Source organism: Bubalus bubalis, chromosome 9, assembly GCF_019923935.1.
Source record: "Bubalus bubalis isolate 160015118507 breed Murrah chromosome 9, NDDB_SH_1, whole genome shotgun sequence".
In the NCBI taxonomy this organism is placed as follows: Eukaryota; Metazoa; Chordata; class Mammalia; order Artiodactyla; family Bovidae; genus Bubalus; species Bubalus bubalis.
The window spans coordinates 104,512,323-104,527,038 of NC_059165.1; the positions used below are offsets into that span (position 1 = coordinate 104,512,323).

Sequence of the window (14,716 nt, forward strand, 5' to 3'; positions counted from 1 at the left end):
GGGCTGGAGATGTTTGGAGATCTTGCTGCAGTTAACAGGATACCAAGGTTCTGGAGAAGCCAGGCAATGGATGCCCAGCCCTGGGCCTCTGGGCATCCTGGGGAGGGTGTGGCTGGGTATGAGGTGGGGGGGGGGGGGACGTTTTAGCAAGTACAGAAAGCAAGAAGCACTAGGGTTAGACATGAGGAAGGACTTTCCAAGGGTCTGACTGGAGTGGAGTTCTCTGCCCCATAACCTGCATTGGGCTTGAATGGTTAAAGAGGACACTTTAGGTCCTGACAGTCCAGTGGTTAGGGCTCTGTGCTTCCACTGCAGGGGACATGGGGTTGATCCCTAGTCAGGGAATTAAGATCTCAGATGTCCCAAGTAAAGATCACGCATGCAGCAACCATGACCCAGGGCAACCAATTTTTTTTTTTTTTTTTTTTTTAAAGAGAGAGGACACTTTGGTTCGGCGGCCCAGGAATGGGAGGCGCTAGCTGGGTATTTGGGGTGACAATGGGTGTCCTAGGTCCCTGGTCTGAACTGTTTAGTATCCTCGATGGGGGCGGACGTGGAGGTGGGTGTCTCAGAGATGAGAGCCAAAGACTTGTAAGGAAAAGAAGGCTCAAGGAGTCAGAGGGGGCTCGGAGAAGGGAGGGGACAGGGAACTGGAGTTTGAGGGACACCTAGCCTAGGGGAGGAGTCCGGTGGAGATTGGAAGAAGGTATGCCACAGATTGCAGAACCTCGAGGTGATCCAACCTTTCGGGGGGCTGCCCCGCCTCCGCCCAGGAGCTCTATAGCCCCCGCAGCCCCTGGAGGTCCGGCCCCGCCCACCTGACCCCTGCCCGCGGCCCCGCGGTGACATTTGACCTTGCAGAGGCCGCGACCAGGGACAAAGAGGCCTGGGCCCATCTGCTGCGGGGCACCCGTGGGAACAGCAAGACCCGGCTCCCGGTGGCCTGGGAACCTGCCCCCGCCCCCCCAACGGCGACCTCAGCTCCCGCCCCCACCGCCGGGGCGAACTCCTTCCCCACCTTCCAACAGGTGACCTTGCTTCCTCTCGGCCCCACCCCATCCCACCCCCCACCCTCCACCCTCCGCCACGGGCAACCTAGTGAGACTCGGGGAGACGGACAAGAGGGTCGTACAGTCGGGTCCTCTGCCGGGCTACGGGCGACCTTGCCCGCCTGAGTTGCCCTGCTTTCTGCAAAGCCTGCCTCGGTCTGGAGATTGTGCTTATGGTTCGAAGGTCACCAGCCCCCAGCGCTGGCCCGAGGCTCCTGTGGATCCGGAGGACCAGGTTGAGTCTCGGCGGCTGACTAGCGCCGACCTCAGGTCAGCCTTGCCCTGCCGGGAGAGGCAGCCGCGCCGCGCACACACCTGCACAGGTGCTGCCTGGAACCACCCCCACCCCCGAACCTCACCCCCACCAGGCTGGGAATGAAAATCTATCTAATCCGCGTCTTGAATTTCAGCTACCACCCAGGAGGGGACAGCTGGCCACTAATCCGGGGCGTCTGTGTCGAGCCTAACCCCCTTTCCCAAGTCTGCCAGACGCCTCTGGAAGGGAAGGGGGCGTGGCCTATGTAAATAAGATGCTAATCACTTGCCTGCTATTAATCTGACACTGGCACCTCCCAGAGCTCCCATCTCATGCAGGTGAAACTGGCAACTTTTCAGACTGGCCAAGAGCCATCCAGACGCTCTAGGGCAGTGTACTTCTTTGCCCATAGTTAGCAAACCTGAGTTCCTCAACAACAACTGTATAACGCCCCTGAGATCTCTCACTTGCAGAGTTTTTTCCTTTGCTCACCACCCTAAAGCCCTTTACCTTAGCGCCACATTCTTTGAATGCAAGTTCTAAGGCCACCTCTGATTCCCCCTTCCCCCTCCCTCCACTCAGGGATCAATGCTCTTCCAGCTAATATTTCACATGCTGAACTGTTCAGGCCTCAGTCTTCCTTCTGGGTTATGGGTATCTTCCTCTCGGGAATATCCTTCAGACCAAACCTAGCATTTCCTTGGGAAGCAGGTGGGCAGGGGAAAGTGTGCCCTGCCCCAGTAGACACCTTGCTGGGCTTCTGGAGACAGATAAGGGTTGGAATTTCAGCTCTGGCTATGTAACCTCACTGAACCCTGAATGCCCCCAGCCAGTCATGGGAATCCTGTCTCGACAGCCCAAGTTGCTTCTGCCATGATCCTTCTGACATGTCTCTTCGCATGCCACGTGGGGTCAGACCAAAGATACAGAGTCTTTCTCAAATGCCAGCCCTCTCCCCATCAAACCCCAGACACTCAGGTATATCAGCCCTCATCACACAGAACATGCTTCAACATGCAAAGTCATGCCACAGGACACAATGTCACTCCAGAACAGTTTATGATGTGACCTAGCACAACTATCTGGCATGTCCAGACACAGCCAGAGTAGGGCCTAGAGAAAGGTCTCCCCAGGCCGGGAAGGCGGGCAGGGAAGTCTGGACCTCTCTAGGGCCCTTGCGGTGGCTTGCAGCACTGCCAGCTCCTCTGCCTGTCGGGCTTCCATTAGTGTCATCTGCTGCTCCAGCTTCTGCCGTTGCTCTTCCTGCTTCCGGTGGGCACCTCGGAAGGCCATGACCAAGGTGCTGAAGGGAGAAGAAGGCTGAGCCAAGAAACAGCCCCCCATTCCACCCAAGACAAGGGCTAGGTACTCCCAGCCACAGACAGGAAGCTGGGCCTTCCGGGGGTCCCAGCATCACTCAGCAGGGGCTGACACGCATTAGGCACCAGAGGAGGTGTGGAATGGATTGAACCTGCCACCCACCTTACAGGGGGGAAGCTGTGGCCCAGAGAGAGCCAGGGATGCCTCTGAGGTTACACAGAGAGACCCACCTGTGAGCTTTGCATAAATCACTGTTCAGCTCAGTACTCTGAGCACGTCTGGCTCGTCCCTTCTGAGCCACCTCTTCTAGCTCTTCTCGCAGAGACTGCAGCTGCTCCCGCAGCCCCAGAGCCCTGGTACAAGGGTGGAGAGAGAGGAGCTCACAGACATAGCCACTCCTGTCTGCCTTCCCCACTCCTACCCACCTGCCCAAGATGTTTCCATGTGAATACAACCGTACACCCAGTCCTCCACTGTACACAACACCCCCGTGGGCTCTCACATATTACCCCCACCCAGGCCACACACACCCCAGCACAGTACCCAGGCCACACACACCCCAGCACAGTACCCAGGCCACACACACCCCAGCACAGTACCCAGGCCACACACACCCCAGCACAGTACCCAGGCCACACACACCCCAGCACAGTACCCAGGCCACACACACCCCAGCACAGTACCCAGGCCACACACATCCCAGCACAGTACCCAGGCACACACCGAGTCAGTGATGCTGACAGTTCCTGGGCCAATTCTTCTGGGTCCTGCACTTTGCTCACTTGGCCTCCATCAATACCCCTGCTGCCACCAGGGACAGCAGGAGGACCCTGAGGGAGGCAGAAGGGAGGGTAGTGACATTGACCTAGGCTGAGAGTGTGTTCAGCCCAAGCTGGACACCGAAGTCATCACAGACTGTGGTGGCTACAGTCCCTGCTCTTACAGAGCCCCCAGTCTTATAAGATACCCCAATAAGGATACAGTTGTTCCCTAACAAGGGAAATAAATAACAAGAGATCTCATTTTCAGGCAGTTCACAGGGACTTCCTAGAGGAGGTGATGTCTGACCTCAGACCTGTAGGAAGTCAAGGACTTAGATAAAGAGGAAAGTGACTGGTGTTCCTGGCAGGGGCATAGCACTTAGAAAGGCATGGAGGTAGAAGAGATGATTCAAAGGAGGGTTCCAGAAGCCTCTAAGGCTTTAAACAGAGGATAGATATGATTAGACAGTAAGGGCAAGAAGGAAATCCTCCGGGAGTAAGCTGGAGCCAAAATTTAGGAAAATATGAAGCATGACCTGGAGCTGTTGGAGTGGGAAAAGGGGAGTATGAATAGCCTGGGGGTGGGAAGTAGAAGGGACAGGTGTGACTGGAAGACACTAAATCCCTTGGGGCTTATTGAGCTCAATGCTCTCAAAGAAAGAAACTCTGAAGTACAAGCGTGAACTTTCACATGCATTTTTACCATTCAACTCCTTTTTTTGGTGCAGAATGGAAACTGAGGCTCAAAGGAGACTAGGATTAACCAGGGCCACATATCCAGTAGTATACTGCTATCCCTACCAGGCCAAGGCAGGGTCACTCACCTGGGACCACTCCTCTTCATCTCCACTGCTCCCACCTCCACTGCTGTCTCCACCACTACTGTTGGCCCCGCCAGTCCGAAGCTGTGCCCGCTCCCAGCGCAGCTGCTCCAGCAGGAGCACGTGCGCTGGGCCCTGGGCTCGGAGGGCAGCCTCCCGCAGTTCCAGAGCCCGCTTTTCCCGCCGCACCAGCTGTAGCCGCAGCATCAGGTCCTCTAGAGTCTCCTGAGAGACCAAGGAGAGGGTAGAAAATTTGTGCCTTGAAGGTCAACTGTTGAGAAAACTGAGCCTCTAAGAGGTGCCCACTGAGGGCTGCTCAGGCAAGTATCCTAACCCTTACCTTGATCTTGCATGATAGGAAAAATCCTTCCATAAAAAACTACAGCTGTAGAAATAGCCATTCAGAGAGAGCAAGCGTCTTAGACAAAGTCAAGTAGAAACTCAATGGTAGCGTCTGGAGTTTCTCCAAATTCAGAACCTCAGCTCTTTGATGTGTGTGATAGCTGCTCAGTCATGTCTGACTCTTGCAACCCCATGAACTGTAGCCCACCAGGCTCCTCTGTCCATGGAATTCTCCAGGCAAGACTACTGGAGTGGGGTACCATTCCCTTCTCCAGGGGATCTTCCCGACCCAGGGATCAAACTCGTGTCTCCTGCATTGGCAGGCGGATTCTTTACCACCTGAGTCACCAGAAAAGCCCCCAGCTCTTTCATGCCAGGTTACAAATTTCAAACAATATCCAGCAAAACTCTCCCTTACTATTTGGTCCCCTAATCGCATCTCACTCAGACTCAGCAAAGGATTTGGTCCCACCAGGAAAGATTGACACAGTGACCACAGCCCATGTGTACCCGTGTGGCCGCCAGGTCCTGCTGGATCTGCATCTTCTCCAACCGGGGCAGGGCTGGGCCAGGCTGGGTCCCCAGAATGGCCTGCACCATGGCTTCTGCATGGGGCACAGTAGATATGGGCACCCAGGTGGAGCCAGGCTCGGAGGGAATCTTCACCAGAGCACGGCGTTCCTGGAGACGCTGAACATAGCCCTGGAGCTGGGAAGCTACCTCCTGTGATGTGGGCTTATCCACGCTGCTGCCTTTGGGACTACGGGAGACAGAAGAGGCCTGTGTGAGCTCTGCTCAGCATGGCTACACTAACTTCATGGCAATCCTGGTGGGCTTTGTCATCTTCCATCTTACTGACCATGACGGTTCCTTCCAAGGCCAGCTGTGGTAGGCATGGTCAAACTAACACGGTGGGCACCATAATGTAAACCCAAACGGGCAACATCAGCCCGCTGATGATCATTCATCAGTGATGAATGATGAATGAAAGCCACCATGCCAATGGGCACAGTTACTCACACCATCACAGGGAAGCCATCACACCAACTCAATGAGCAACACTGCTCAACCTGCCAACCCTGTTATGCAGCATTATGACAACCCCTATGGGTACCAGCATCATGCCAACCCCACTAAGCACCATCATACCACCTAATTGGTGGGCACCACTATCCATCTTCATGCCACCCTGGTTGGGTCCTATACCAACCCCAATGGCTGTCACCACCATGTCAACTTTGTTGAGTAGAAAACAGCCAACTCCAGCAGGCCTAATGCCAGCCATAGGAGCCACGCCAACCCCCAATATAGGCAGTTCTGGGAACCCCATTCTGCAACCAGAGCCCCACTCACTGGCCCACCCGGTCCCCAGGGTTCCCAAGGGCACCTTGGATATGGATCCTGCATTGTCACTCCATCCATGGCAGCCTTCTCCTGGACTAAGAGCCTCTGAGCTTCCTTCTCAGCTGCCTCCAAGTCATCCATGAAGGCTTCTTTTCCAGCTCCTGAGTCTGCCTCCCGGAGAGTGAGTAAGGCTCCATATGCCTCCTCACAGTGTTCACTGAGGGACAGCAGTTCTGAGCACTCCAGCATACCCGTCCTGCTACGTAGGTGACATCCCCACTTGGAACTGTCACTCCTCCTCCTAACCCCAACCCTGGGAGTTTGTAAATTCCTTCAGCACTCTGGGACAAAAATTGCCTTAAGTTAATTTCCACGGCAAGGGCAAATACTTTTCAGAGAGGGCTCCGTCTCTCTCTGGGAAGTAGGACTATCCTTTGAGGATATCCATTTCCTTCCCAGGCAGTGAGTCATGGGTGGGGTGCACTGACCTATACTGCAAGGCTAGACGCAGCGCGGTGGCCTCAGCCTCCCGCTGGCCCAGCTGCATGCTGAGGCCCTCACATCGGCCCTTGTACTCCTGGAGCACAGCTGACAGCAGACGGTTGAAGCATTTGAGTTTCTCAATGTTCCTGCCTCCGGAGGTAGGGGAAAAGGGAAAAGTGAGTGACTTTGAAGGGCAGTTAGGACACCATGGAATTCCACCCTTCCCCACCCCACCCCAACTCCAGCTCCAGACTCCTGGCTTTATATCCCAGCTGGGCGGCACCAGTGCCCTTATGAGCTCAGCATTTGTGATTCTTACCCTCGGAGTTTCTCCATCTGGGCTTCCATGAGGTGCATCTCAGGCGCAAGGGGCTGGGTTGGGAGAGACCCAAGCATCTGGGTGCTGGAATCACTCTGCAGGCGCCGGAGCAGGGGGTGAGCCCGGGAGAAGGGATCCTGTCAAAAAGGGGTGACTTGATTCACCCAGAATTTTCATTGAGAGCCTAGCATCATGGGTTTAGGCCTTTTGCAATCCCCAAAGCTATTGGATCACATGACCAGGATTTGAGTCTCATGGCCCCAAACCCTAAGGATCTGAAACAGACCATGGTTTTTAGCTTCACACACTCACCTGTGAGCCCCAGGTCTCTCCATCAGCCCCAGAGCTGCTGGAACCACTACCTGAGCCACCTGCTTGGTCACAGGAAGGAGGTGGAAAGGGCTCCAGCCTCAGCAGGGAATCCTGCAGCTCCTGGACCTGTGGGGAAATGGGGAATGTAAGGCTGGGGTGGCTCCAACCACCTGCTATTCTTCCCTAAGACCTGTTCTTGGAGCAGTGGCAAGAGCACTAGCTGGAACGTAGGACCCCCCAGATTCTCATCCTGCCAAATAGCTTCTTGTACAACCTTGGGCAAGTCATTCAGCCATGACTTGGTCAGCCATTCAGTCATGCAGTCCCTGAATCAAGACTTCTCTTTCCAGATGTCCAACAGGTACATGAAAAGATGCTCATCATCACTAATCTTTGCATGCGTGCATGCTCAGTCACTTCAGTCGTGTCTGACTCTTTGCGACCCTATGGACTGTAGCCTGCCAGGATCCTCTGGCATGAGAGTCCATGGGATTCTCCAGGCAAAAAAAAAATTAAAAAATACTGGAGTGGGTTGCCATGTTCTCCTCCAGGGGATCTTCCGGACCCAGAGATCGAACCCATGTCTCCTGTGGCTCCTGCATTGCAGGCTGATTCTTTACTGCTGAGCCACTGGGGAAACCTCACTAATCCTTAGGAAAATGCAAATCAAAACCACAATGAAATACCACCTTACACCAATTAGAATGGAAAGCATCAAAAAGCCAAGAAAGGGACTTCTCTGGAAGTCCAGTGGTTAGGACTCCGCGCTTCTACTGCAGGAAGCAGGGGTTTGATCACTGGTCAGGGGAACTAAGATCTTGCAAGCCTTACTGAGTGGCACGACCAAAAGAAAAAAAGAATGCAAAAGATAAGTGTAGGCGAAGATGTGGAGAAAAGGGAACCCTCGTGTACTGTTGTTGAGAATGTAAATGGGTGCAATTACTATGGAAAAAAGTATGGCAGTTCCTCAAAAAATAAAAATAGAACAACTATATGATACAGCAATTCCATTTCTGGGTATTTCTCTGAAGGAAACCAAAATGCTAACTCGAAAAGACATCTGTACCCGCACGTTCATTGCAGCAGTATTTACAAGAGCCAAGACACAGAAGCAACCTAAGTGTCCACTGATGGATGAATGGATAAGATGTGGTAAGTATACTTATAGAATGAAATATTATCCATCTGTAAAAAAGGAATCTTGCCATTTGGGACAATATAGAAGGACCTTAGGCAGGAGCCGCAGGAGATGTGGGTTCGATCCCTGGGTCGGGAAGATCCCCTGGAGGAGGAGATGGCAACCCACTCCAGTATTCTTGTTTGGAGAATTCCATGGACAGAGGAACCTGGTGGGCTACAGTCCATGGGGTCACAAAGAGTTGGACACGACTGAAGTGACTTAGCATGCACACAGAAGGACCTTAAAGGCACCATGCTAAGTGAACTAAGTCAGCCAGACAAAGACAAATAGTACATGATCTCACTTATAAGTGGAGTCTAAAATAAAACGAGGGAGTTCCCTGGTGACCCAGTGGTTAGGACTTGATGCTTTCACTGCTGTGGCCTGGGGTTCAATCCCTGGTCGGGAACTGAGATCCCACAAGCCATGCAGCAGGGCACAGATAGATGATAGGTTCAAATTTTAAAAAACTGAACTCACAGATACAGGGAACATGTTGGTGGTTGCCAGAGTTGGGGGGAGGGGTCAGGGAAGTAAAATTTTTTTTAAAAAGACTTCTCTTTCCCAGATGAAAAATGGGCTCCACTCCTTGCACTGGGCTTCCGCAGCCCAGGTCTCACCATCTGTGTCCCTCCTGCCCTGACATCACCTGGGCTCTGGACTCGGACGTAAAACTGTCCATTTAATGACCCCATGTGGGTGGCTCATGGCATCTTGAGCTGAATAAGGCCTAAGAGCTCTGGTCTCCCTTCCTCCAAACCTGCCCCTCCCACCGGCTCCCTATGTCTCACTTCCAGTCTCTAAGGCTCCCAAACCAGGTCTCGTCTTCAGCCCCTCTCTAGCTTTCACATCCCACCTGCCAGCTCCATCTTCAGCATTCCCCTAAATCTGCCCAGTTCTCAGTCTCCACAACGTTGCCACCTCCTGGATCGCCAAGATTCCACCTTCTCCCCCTACAAGCTGTTCCTCCCAAAGTCGCCAGAGGGCGCCTGTGAGCACCTGCATTAGGTCTCCACCTTTGTTTGCTCAGAGCTCTCCGTGCCTCCCACCTCACTCAGAGCAAAAGTTCAAATCCTCCTTGAGGCCCACAAGGCCCTCCGGGATCTGCTCCCATCACCTCGGTACCCTTGTCTCCGCCTGCTCAGCCCCATACTGGCCTCCTCACTGTTTCTTGAACACACTAATCACACTCCAACCTCCAGCCTTTGCATATACTGTTCCTTTTGCCTAAAATGCTCTTCCCCAGTTCCTTAACATGGCTCCTCCCTTGCCTCCTTGTGGTCTTTATTCAAGTGTCATTTCTTCGGTGGGCCTCTCTGATCCTCTTAACTAAAGTTGCAAGGGATCTTTGTCTCTTTGGGGTTGTGGACAAAGGTCCATATAGTCAAGCTATGGTTTCTCCAGTAGTCAATTATGGATATGAGAGTTGGACCATAAAGAAAGCTGAGCGCCAAAGAATTGATGCTTTTGAACTGTGGTGTTGGAAAAGACTCTTGAGAATTCCTTGGACAGCAAGGAGATCAAACCAGTCAATCCTAAAAGAAATCAGCCCTGAATACTCATTGGAAGGACTAATGCTGAAGTTGAATAGTTTGGCCACCTGATGTTAAGAGCTGACTCACTAGAAAGTACCTTGATGCTGGGAAAGATTGAAGGCAGGAGGAGAAGAGGGTGACAGAGGATGAGATGGTTAGATAGCATCACCAACTCAATGGACATAAGTTTGAGCAAACTCTGGGAGATGGTGAAAGACAGAGAAGCCTGGAATGCTGCAGTCCACGGGATTGCAAAGACTTGGACACGACTTAGTGACTGGACAACAGCAAGGCAAGTCAAAGCTCAAAAAAAACCTTCACAAATGAACAAATGATTCAATGTGTCTTCTGCCAGGCCTGCCTCCCTCCCACCAGGGATCCCTGGGAGGCAGCTCTGTCCTACTCACCTCTCTCTGCAGCATCTCCTTCTCAGCCTGAAAGGCCTGCAGGAACTTCTGTGTGCGGATCAGCTCATCCTCCCGGCTGCCCAAGGCCAAACGCAGCCAGGCATTCCTTTCAGCCAATCGGGCTGCCTCCCGCTGGCAACTCCCAGCCCCCTCTTGCTCCAAGCAGGGCTTTGGTGCCCCCTCACTTCCGTTCTTTGCCTCCACTGGCCCAGGACAGTTTGGGGGCCGGTGGCGCCAGGCAGCAGCAGCTGCTTCCAGAGAGCTCAGCGCTTGTTGGAGAGTCTGAAATATATCAGGTCCAGAGGGGACGCCCTCCCCATCCTGTGGGGCTGCCTCTGGGGCCTGGTGGGTTTCCTCATGGGGCCGCCCCTCAGGGGCTGGGGCTGGTCCCCTGCTAGAGTCCCCACCAACTTCTTTGTCAGTCCTGTGAAGAGGTGAGAGATGGAAATTTCTGGAAATGGGGTCATCTGGGGTAGCTAACACACAGAGGGTTCGTAACAAGGCTAGGACTGCAGGGCCTTGAAAGTCAGGCCAAGGGCAATGGGAGCCATGGCATGTGTGTGAGTCGGGGAGGGACATAAAAAACATCTGTGGGTCAGAAAGATGTGCCAGGCCTGCAGTGGGGGACACAGACCAAGTGGGCCTTACCTGATCTCCAAGCCCTGCCCTTTGGCCTCCACCTCAGGGCCCAACAGTTCCAGCTTGGTGCTATCTTGAGATGCCACAGGGCCCGGCTCAGAACTCCCACTGGCTGCCTCAGCCTCCTCTGAACTCTCTGCCACAGGGTCCAGCTCACCCTACAAATGATCCCCAGGGCTGAGCTCTGAGCCAAGCAGATCTGGGTGCTGGAGTCTTGCAGGGTTGGGTGTGGCAGGAAGGGGGAACACTTACAGGCAGAGCGTGTCTCCCTCGCCGGCTTCGGGGCCGTGTGGCCCTGGCACTCATTGTTATCCAGAAATCAGTGTCTTCTGAATCCTCCTTTATCCTCACCTGCTAAAACCACAACCTGACTTCAGTTCAAAGCAAATGACAACCTCAATTTCCTCTTCTGGGAAATGGCCATTGATTTCACTTCTCCAAAGGGATCTTGAGTTATCAATGTGGAGTTGGCACATTTGAATGCCTCCCCTGATGGTCAGCTCACTACCTCTCAAGGTTGCCCTGACCTCTTCTTTTCTGTCCCCTTTATTTTCCTCTCTCTCTTTGCTGCCTTCCCTCCCCTATCCGGGTTTGGGAGGAGGAGTTCAACAGTCCTCTATCCTCCCCAGGGCTCTCCTGAACCAGAGATTCTAATCCTGGGATTTGGTACCCTCAGCCTGCTCTACTCCCCTATCCTCCTGGGGGGTACCTTGGTCAGAAAACCAAGTCCTGCGACATTCTTGGGGTCACTCTGGCCACTGCCTGCTCAAGCTTGGGCTGGCCAAGGCCAGCCTGGGAGGGGCTGGGAAACAGGAAGCCCCATCCCCAGCCATGTGACTTGCTATTGTGTAGTTTCCTCCTCAAGGGCAGCAGCTTCCTCCAGCCCCAGCAACAGGACACAAGGCCAGCTCCCGAGATGTCAGTCCTTCCTCGCCTCTGTTCCCAAGGCCATGGCTCCTCCAACTCTGACCCTTAGATTTTATTTCTTGGAAGCTAGAGTGCCACTCTGGGCTGATGCTCTTCACCTGGCTTCCCTGTGAACTTCTTTTCTCTGACTGTCTCTTCAGTGTCAGAGTTCTCGTTCCACTCCAAGTCACAGACAGACCTGGGGTTGGGACCCCTGAGCAAGCGGTGGTCCCTTCTGAGCCTCAGTTTCTTTGTCTGCCTTCAGTGTCATGGGAGGTTTTTGTTTTGTTTCAAAGCAAAAAAAGAAAAAAAAAATTTCTGAAATATAGCTGAGTTACAATGTTGTATTAGTTTCAGGTATGCAGCAAAGTTTTTTATTTTTATTCTTTTCTTTTAGAACATTACAAATTCTTTTTTATTCTTTCTCAGGTTCTTTCCATTATAGGATTACAAGATACTGAGTATAATTCCCTGTGCATTATGTAGGTCCTCGTTGTTTATTGTATATGGTGTGTACCTGTTAATCTCCAACTCCTAATTTCTCTCTCCCCCGCTTCCCCTTTGGTAACTATAAATGTGCTTTCTTATGTCTGTGAGTCTATTTCTGTTTTGTAAATAAGATCATTTGTATCATTTTTCCCCCAAATTTGACTGCACACCTTGTATTTTATTTTTAAATTAAAAAAAAATTATTTATTTATTTATTTATGGCTATGCTGGGTCTTCACTGCTGCGTCAACTTTTTCCTCTATTTGGGGTGAGTGGGCTTCTCATTGCCGTGGCTTCTCTTGTTGCGGAGCAGTTTTGAGGCACACAGGCTTCCGTAGTTGCAGCTCATGAGCTCAGTAGTTGTGGCTCCTGGGCTCCAGAGCACAGGCTCAGTGGAGCATGGGCTCAGCTGTGGAGCATGGGCTCAGTTGCTCCATGGTATGTCGATCTTCCTGGACCAGAGATCGCACCAATCTCTCCTGCATTGACAGGCAGATTCTTTACCACTGAGCCACCAGGGAGGCCTTGTATCATTTTTTAAGATTCCACATATAGGTGATATCCCTGGAGGAGGACATGGCAACTCACTCCAGTATTCTTGTCTGGAAAATCCCAGGGACAGAGGAGCCTGGTGGGCTACAATCCATGGGGTCACAAAGAGTCAGACACAACTGAGCGACTAAACAGCAGTATAAGTGATATCATATATTTGTCTTTGTCTGACTCGCTTCATGTAGTATGATAATCTCTAGGTCCATCTATGTTGCTGCAAATTTCATTCTGTTTTGTGGCTCAGTAATATTCCAGTATATATGTATACATATACACATTGTATATATATACATGTGTGTGTGTGTGTGTGTGTATATATATATACATACATATATGTGCTTAGTCACTCAGTCGTGTCTGACTCTTTGTGACCCCTTGGACTGTAGCCCAGCAGGCTCCTCTGTCCATGGGGATTCTCCAGGCAAGAATACTGGAGTGGGTTGCCATGCCCTCCTCATACACATACATATACACACATATACACACACGTGTATATATATATATATATATATATATACACACACCAGAGTTATGGACATTTTAACAACCAATTTGCATATGGTCAGGCACCATCAGAGAACTGAATCATAAGGCACCCTCCTTGTTCCCTACTGCCTCTCTGATCACCCCATCTCTGCTTCCTCTGTTTCTCCTCCATAAATGCTGAATTCCTCCGATCCCAGATGATTCCTACATCCTGCTCATTTTTCCTGCATCCACCTCTAAAGGGCCTTTTCCTCATCTCCATCCATAGTCAGAGCTCAAGCCTCTCCTCCCCAGCGTGGATGCGAGCCCAGCTCCCTCCCAGGGCTCCCACACCTCCACTCCCTTCCCCACCCATGACTCAGAGACAGACATCTCACACTGTTCACCTCCCTGGCTCATACACCCGCCATGGGTCCCCCATTGCCCTTGGGAAACATTTCATGCTCTTCAGCTTGGCATTCAAGGTCTTTAATAAAATTATGCCTGCGGGTGGCACCAATGTGTACTCCCGTCTCTAGCCACGATAACCTCTTCCATGAACAGCTGAAGCTTCTTAATTCCCTCACACCCTGGTGCCTTTGGCCATGCCTTAACCATTGCCTGAAACATCCCTTCCTTCCTCGTGCTTTTGATGTATACTGTGCATAGCCTGGGGTAGTCTGAACCTTTCTGGTTCTACTGAGAGACTCTACGAGGCTGAATCTTCCTGCCTCCGTGCCCCCAAAGGTCGTAGCGAGAGAAGTTGGCAATTTTCTGACGTGAGGGTAAACATTAAGATTCTCACTCTTAGCCTCTGCTCCAGCTACATAAGCTGATGAGAGACTTTCACAGCTCCAAAGCTCCTCAAAACCTACAGACCGTTGCCCAGGCAGTTCCTTCTGCCTGGAATGGCCTTACCCCTCTTGTTTTTTCAGCAAATCCATCCTTCAAGGTTCATTTTACACAGCCCCTCCGGGCTCTCTTTGAACCGAAGCTTAGCTGATATGGGCAGGCTTAACAGATTTTAACAAGAAACTGAGGCTCAGTTTTTAGGTGGTTATGGAGCTGAGGGGAGAAGTGTGCATGAAGAAAAGAAGGATGGCTTGAAATAGTTCTGGCTTGGTAATTTTTGCAAATATCTGTAAAATAAGGAGCTGATTTAAATAATTGGGAGGGGCCTTGGGTTCTGGACCACGCCCACCTCTGCCGCAAAATTCCCCTCACTGAGTTTCGGTCAAGTTCATCAATCACCAGTCAGCCCCTCCTCTTCTAAATCCCGCCCAATTCAGCTCCACTTTGTTTAATCACACGGTAAACTAGGTCTTCTCCATTTTTCTGAGCCTTTCCCATTGTAAATCCTACTCCACTCTGCCTCGATTCAGCCTATCACGTTAGAAGGGCTGACCACCGAATCTGAATCGGCCAGAAACATAAAAGCTCCTCCTTGTCTCACGTTAGCCAATCGCATCCCAGATCCCGCACCACTCGACTCCCACTCCAGCCTATCACAATCCAAACCCCGCCTCCTAGCACAGT

The 14,716-nt window shown here is 52.0% G+C and overlaps 1 protein-coding gene across 2 annotated transcripts; it reads right to left on the bottom strand.

Annotated features, from left to right (window-relative positions):
* Positions 1-2,347: 2,347 nt before the first annotated feature.
* Positions 2,348-11,632, bottom strand: USHBP1 (USH1 protein network component harmonin binding protein 1). 2 transcript variants are annotated; one of them, XM_006057885.4, is made up of 13 exons: positions 11,478-11,632; positions 11,021-11,119; positions 10,778-10,926; positions 10,130-10,553; positions 7,008-7,133; positions 6,696-6,832; positions 6,382-6,522; positions 5,937-6,110; positions 5,060-5,309; positions 4,211-4,432; positions 3,349-3,455; positions 2,856-2,978; positions 2,348-2,608 (listed from the first exon to the last, which is right to left on the bottom strand). In XM_006057885.4, the coding sequence occupies exons 2-13, from the start codon at positions 11,072-11,074 to the stop codon at positions 2,419-2,421; spliced, it is 2,097 nt and encodes a 698-aa protein (XP_006057947.2). In that variant the 5' UTR covers positions 11,075-11,119; positions 11,478-11,632; the 3' UTR covers positions 2,348-2,418. The 2 variants fall into 2 exon arrangements, with proteins under 2 accessions (XP_006057947.2, XP_006057946.2); XM_006057884.4 differs by having other exon boundaries at positions 11,021-11,122; positions 11,478-11,631.
* Between the last annotated feature and the right edge of the window lie 3,084 nt (positions 11,633-14,716).

What these genes read in the sequence shown, in the direction of transcription:
- USHBP1 (XM_006057885.4), bottom strand. Translation starts at nt 11,074, where the DNA reads ATGAGTGCCAGGGCCACACGGCCCCGAAGCCGGCGAGGGAGACACGCT. An exon ending in AGGAGATGCTGCAGAGAGAG is followed by an intron (nt 7,134 to 10,129) that starts GTGAGTAGGACA and finishes ATTTCCCCACAG; the next exon opens with GTCCAGGAGCTGCAGGATTC. An exon ending in CTGTCAGCATCACTGACTCG is followed by an intron (nt 2,979 to 3,348) that starts GTGTGTGCCTGG and finishes CCCTTGTACCAG; the next exon opens with GGCTCTGGGGCTGCGGGAGC.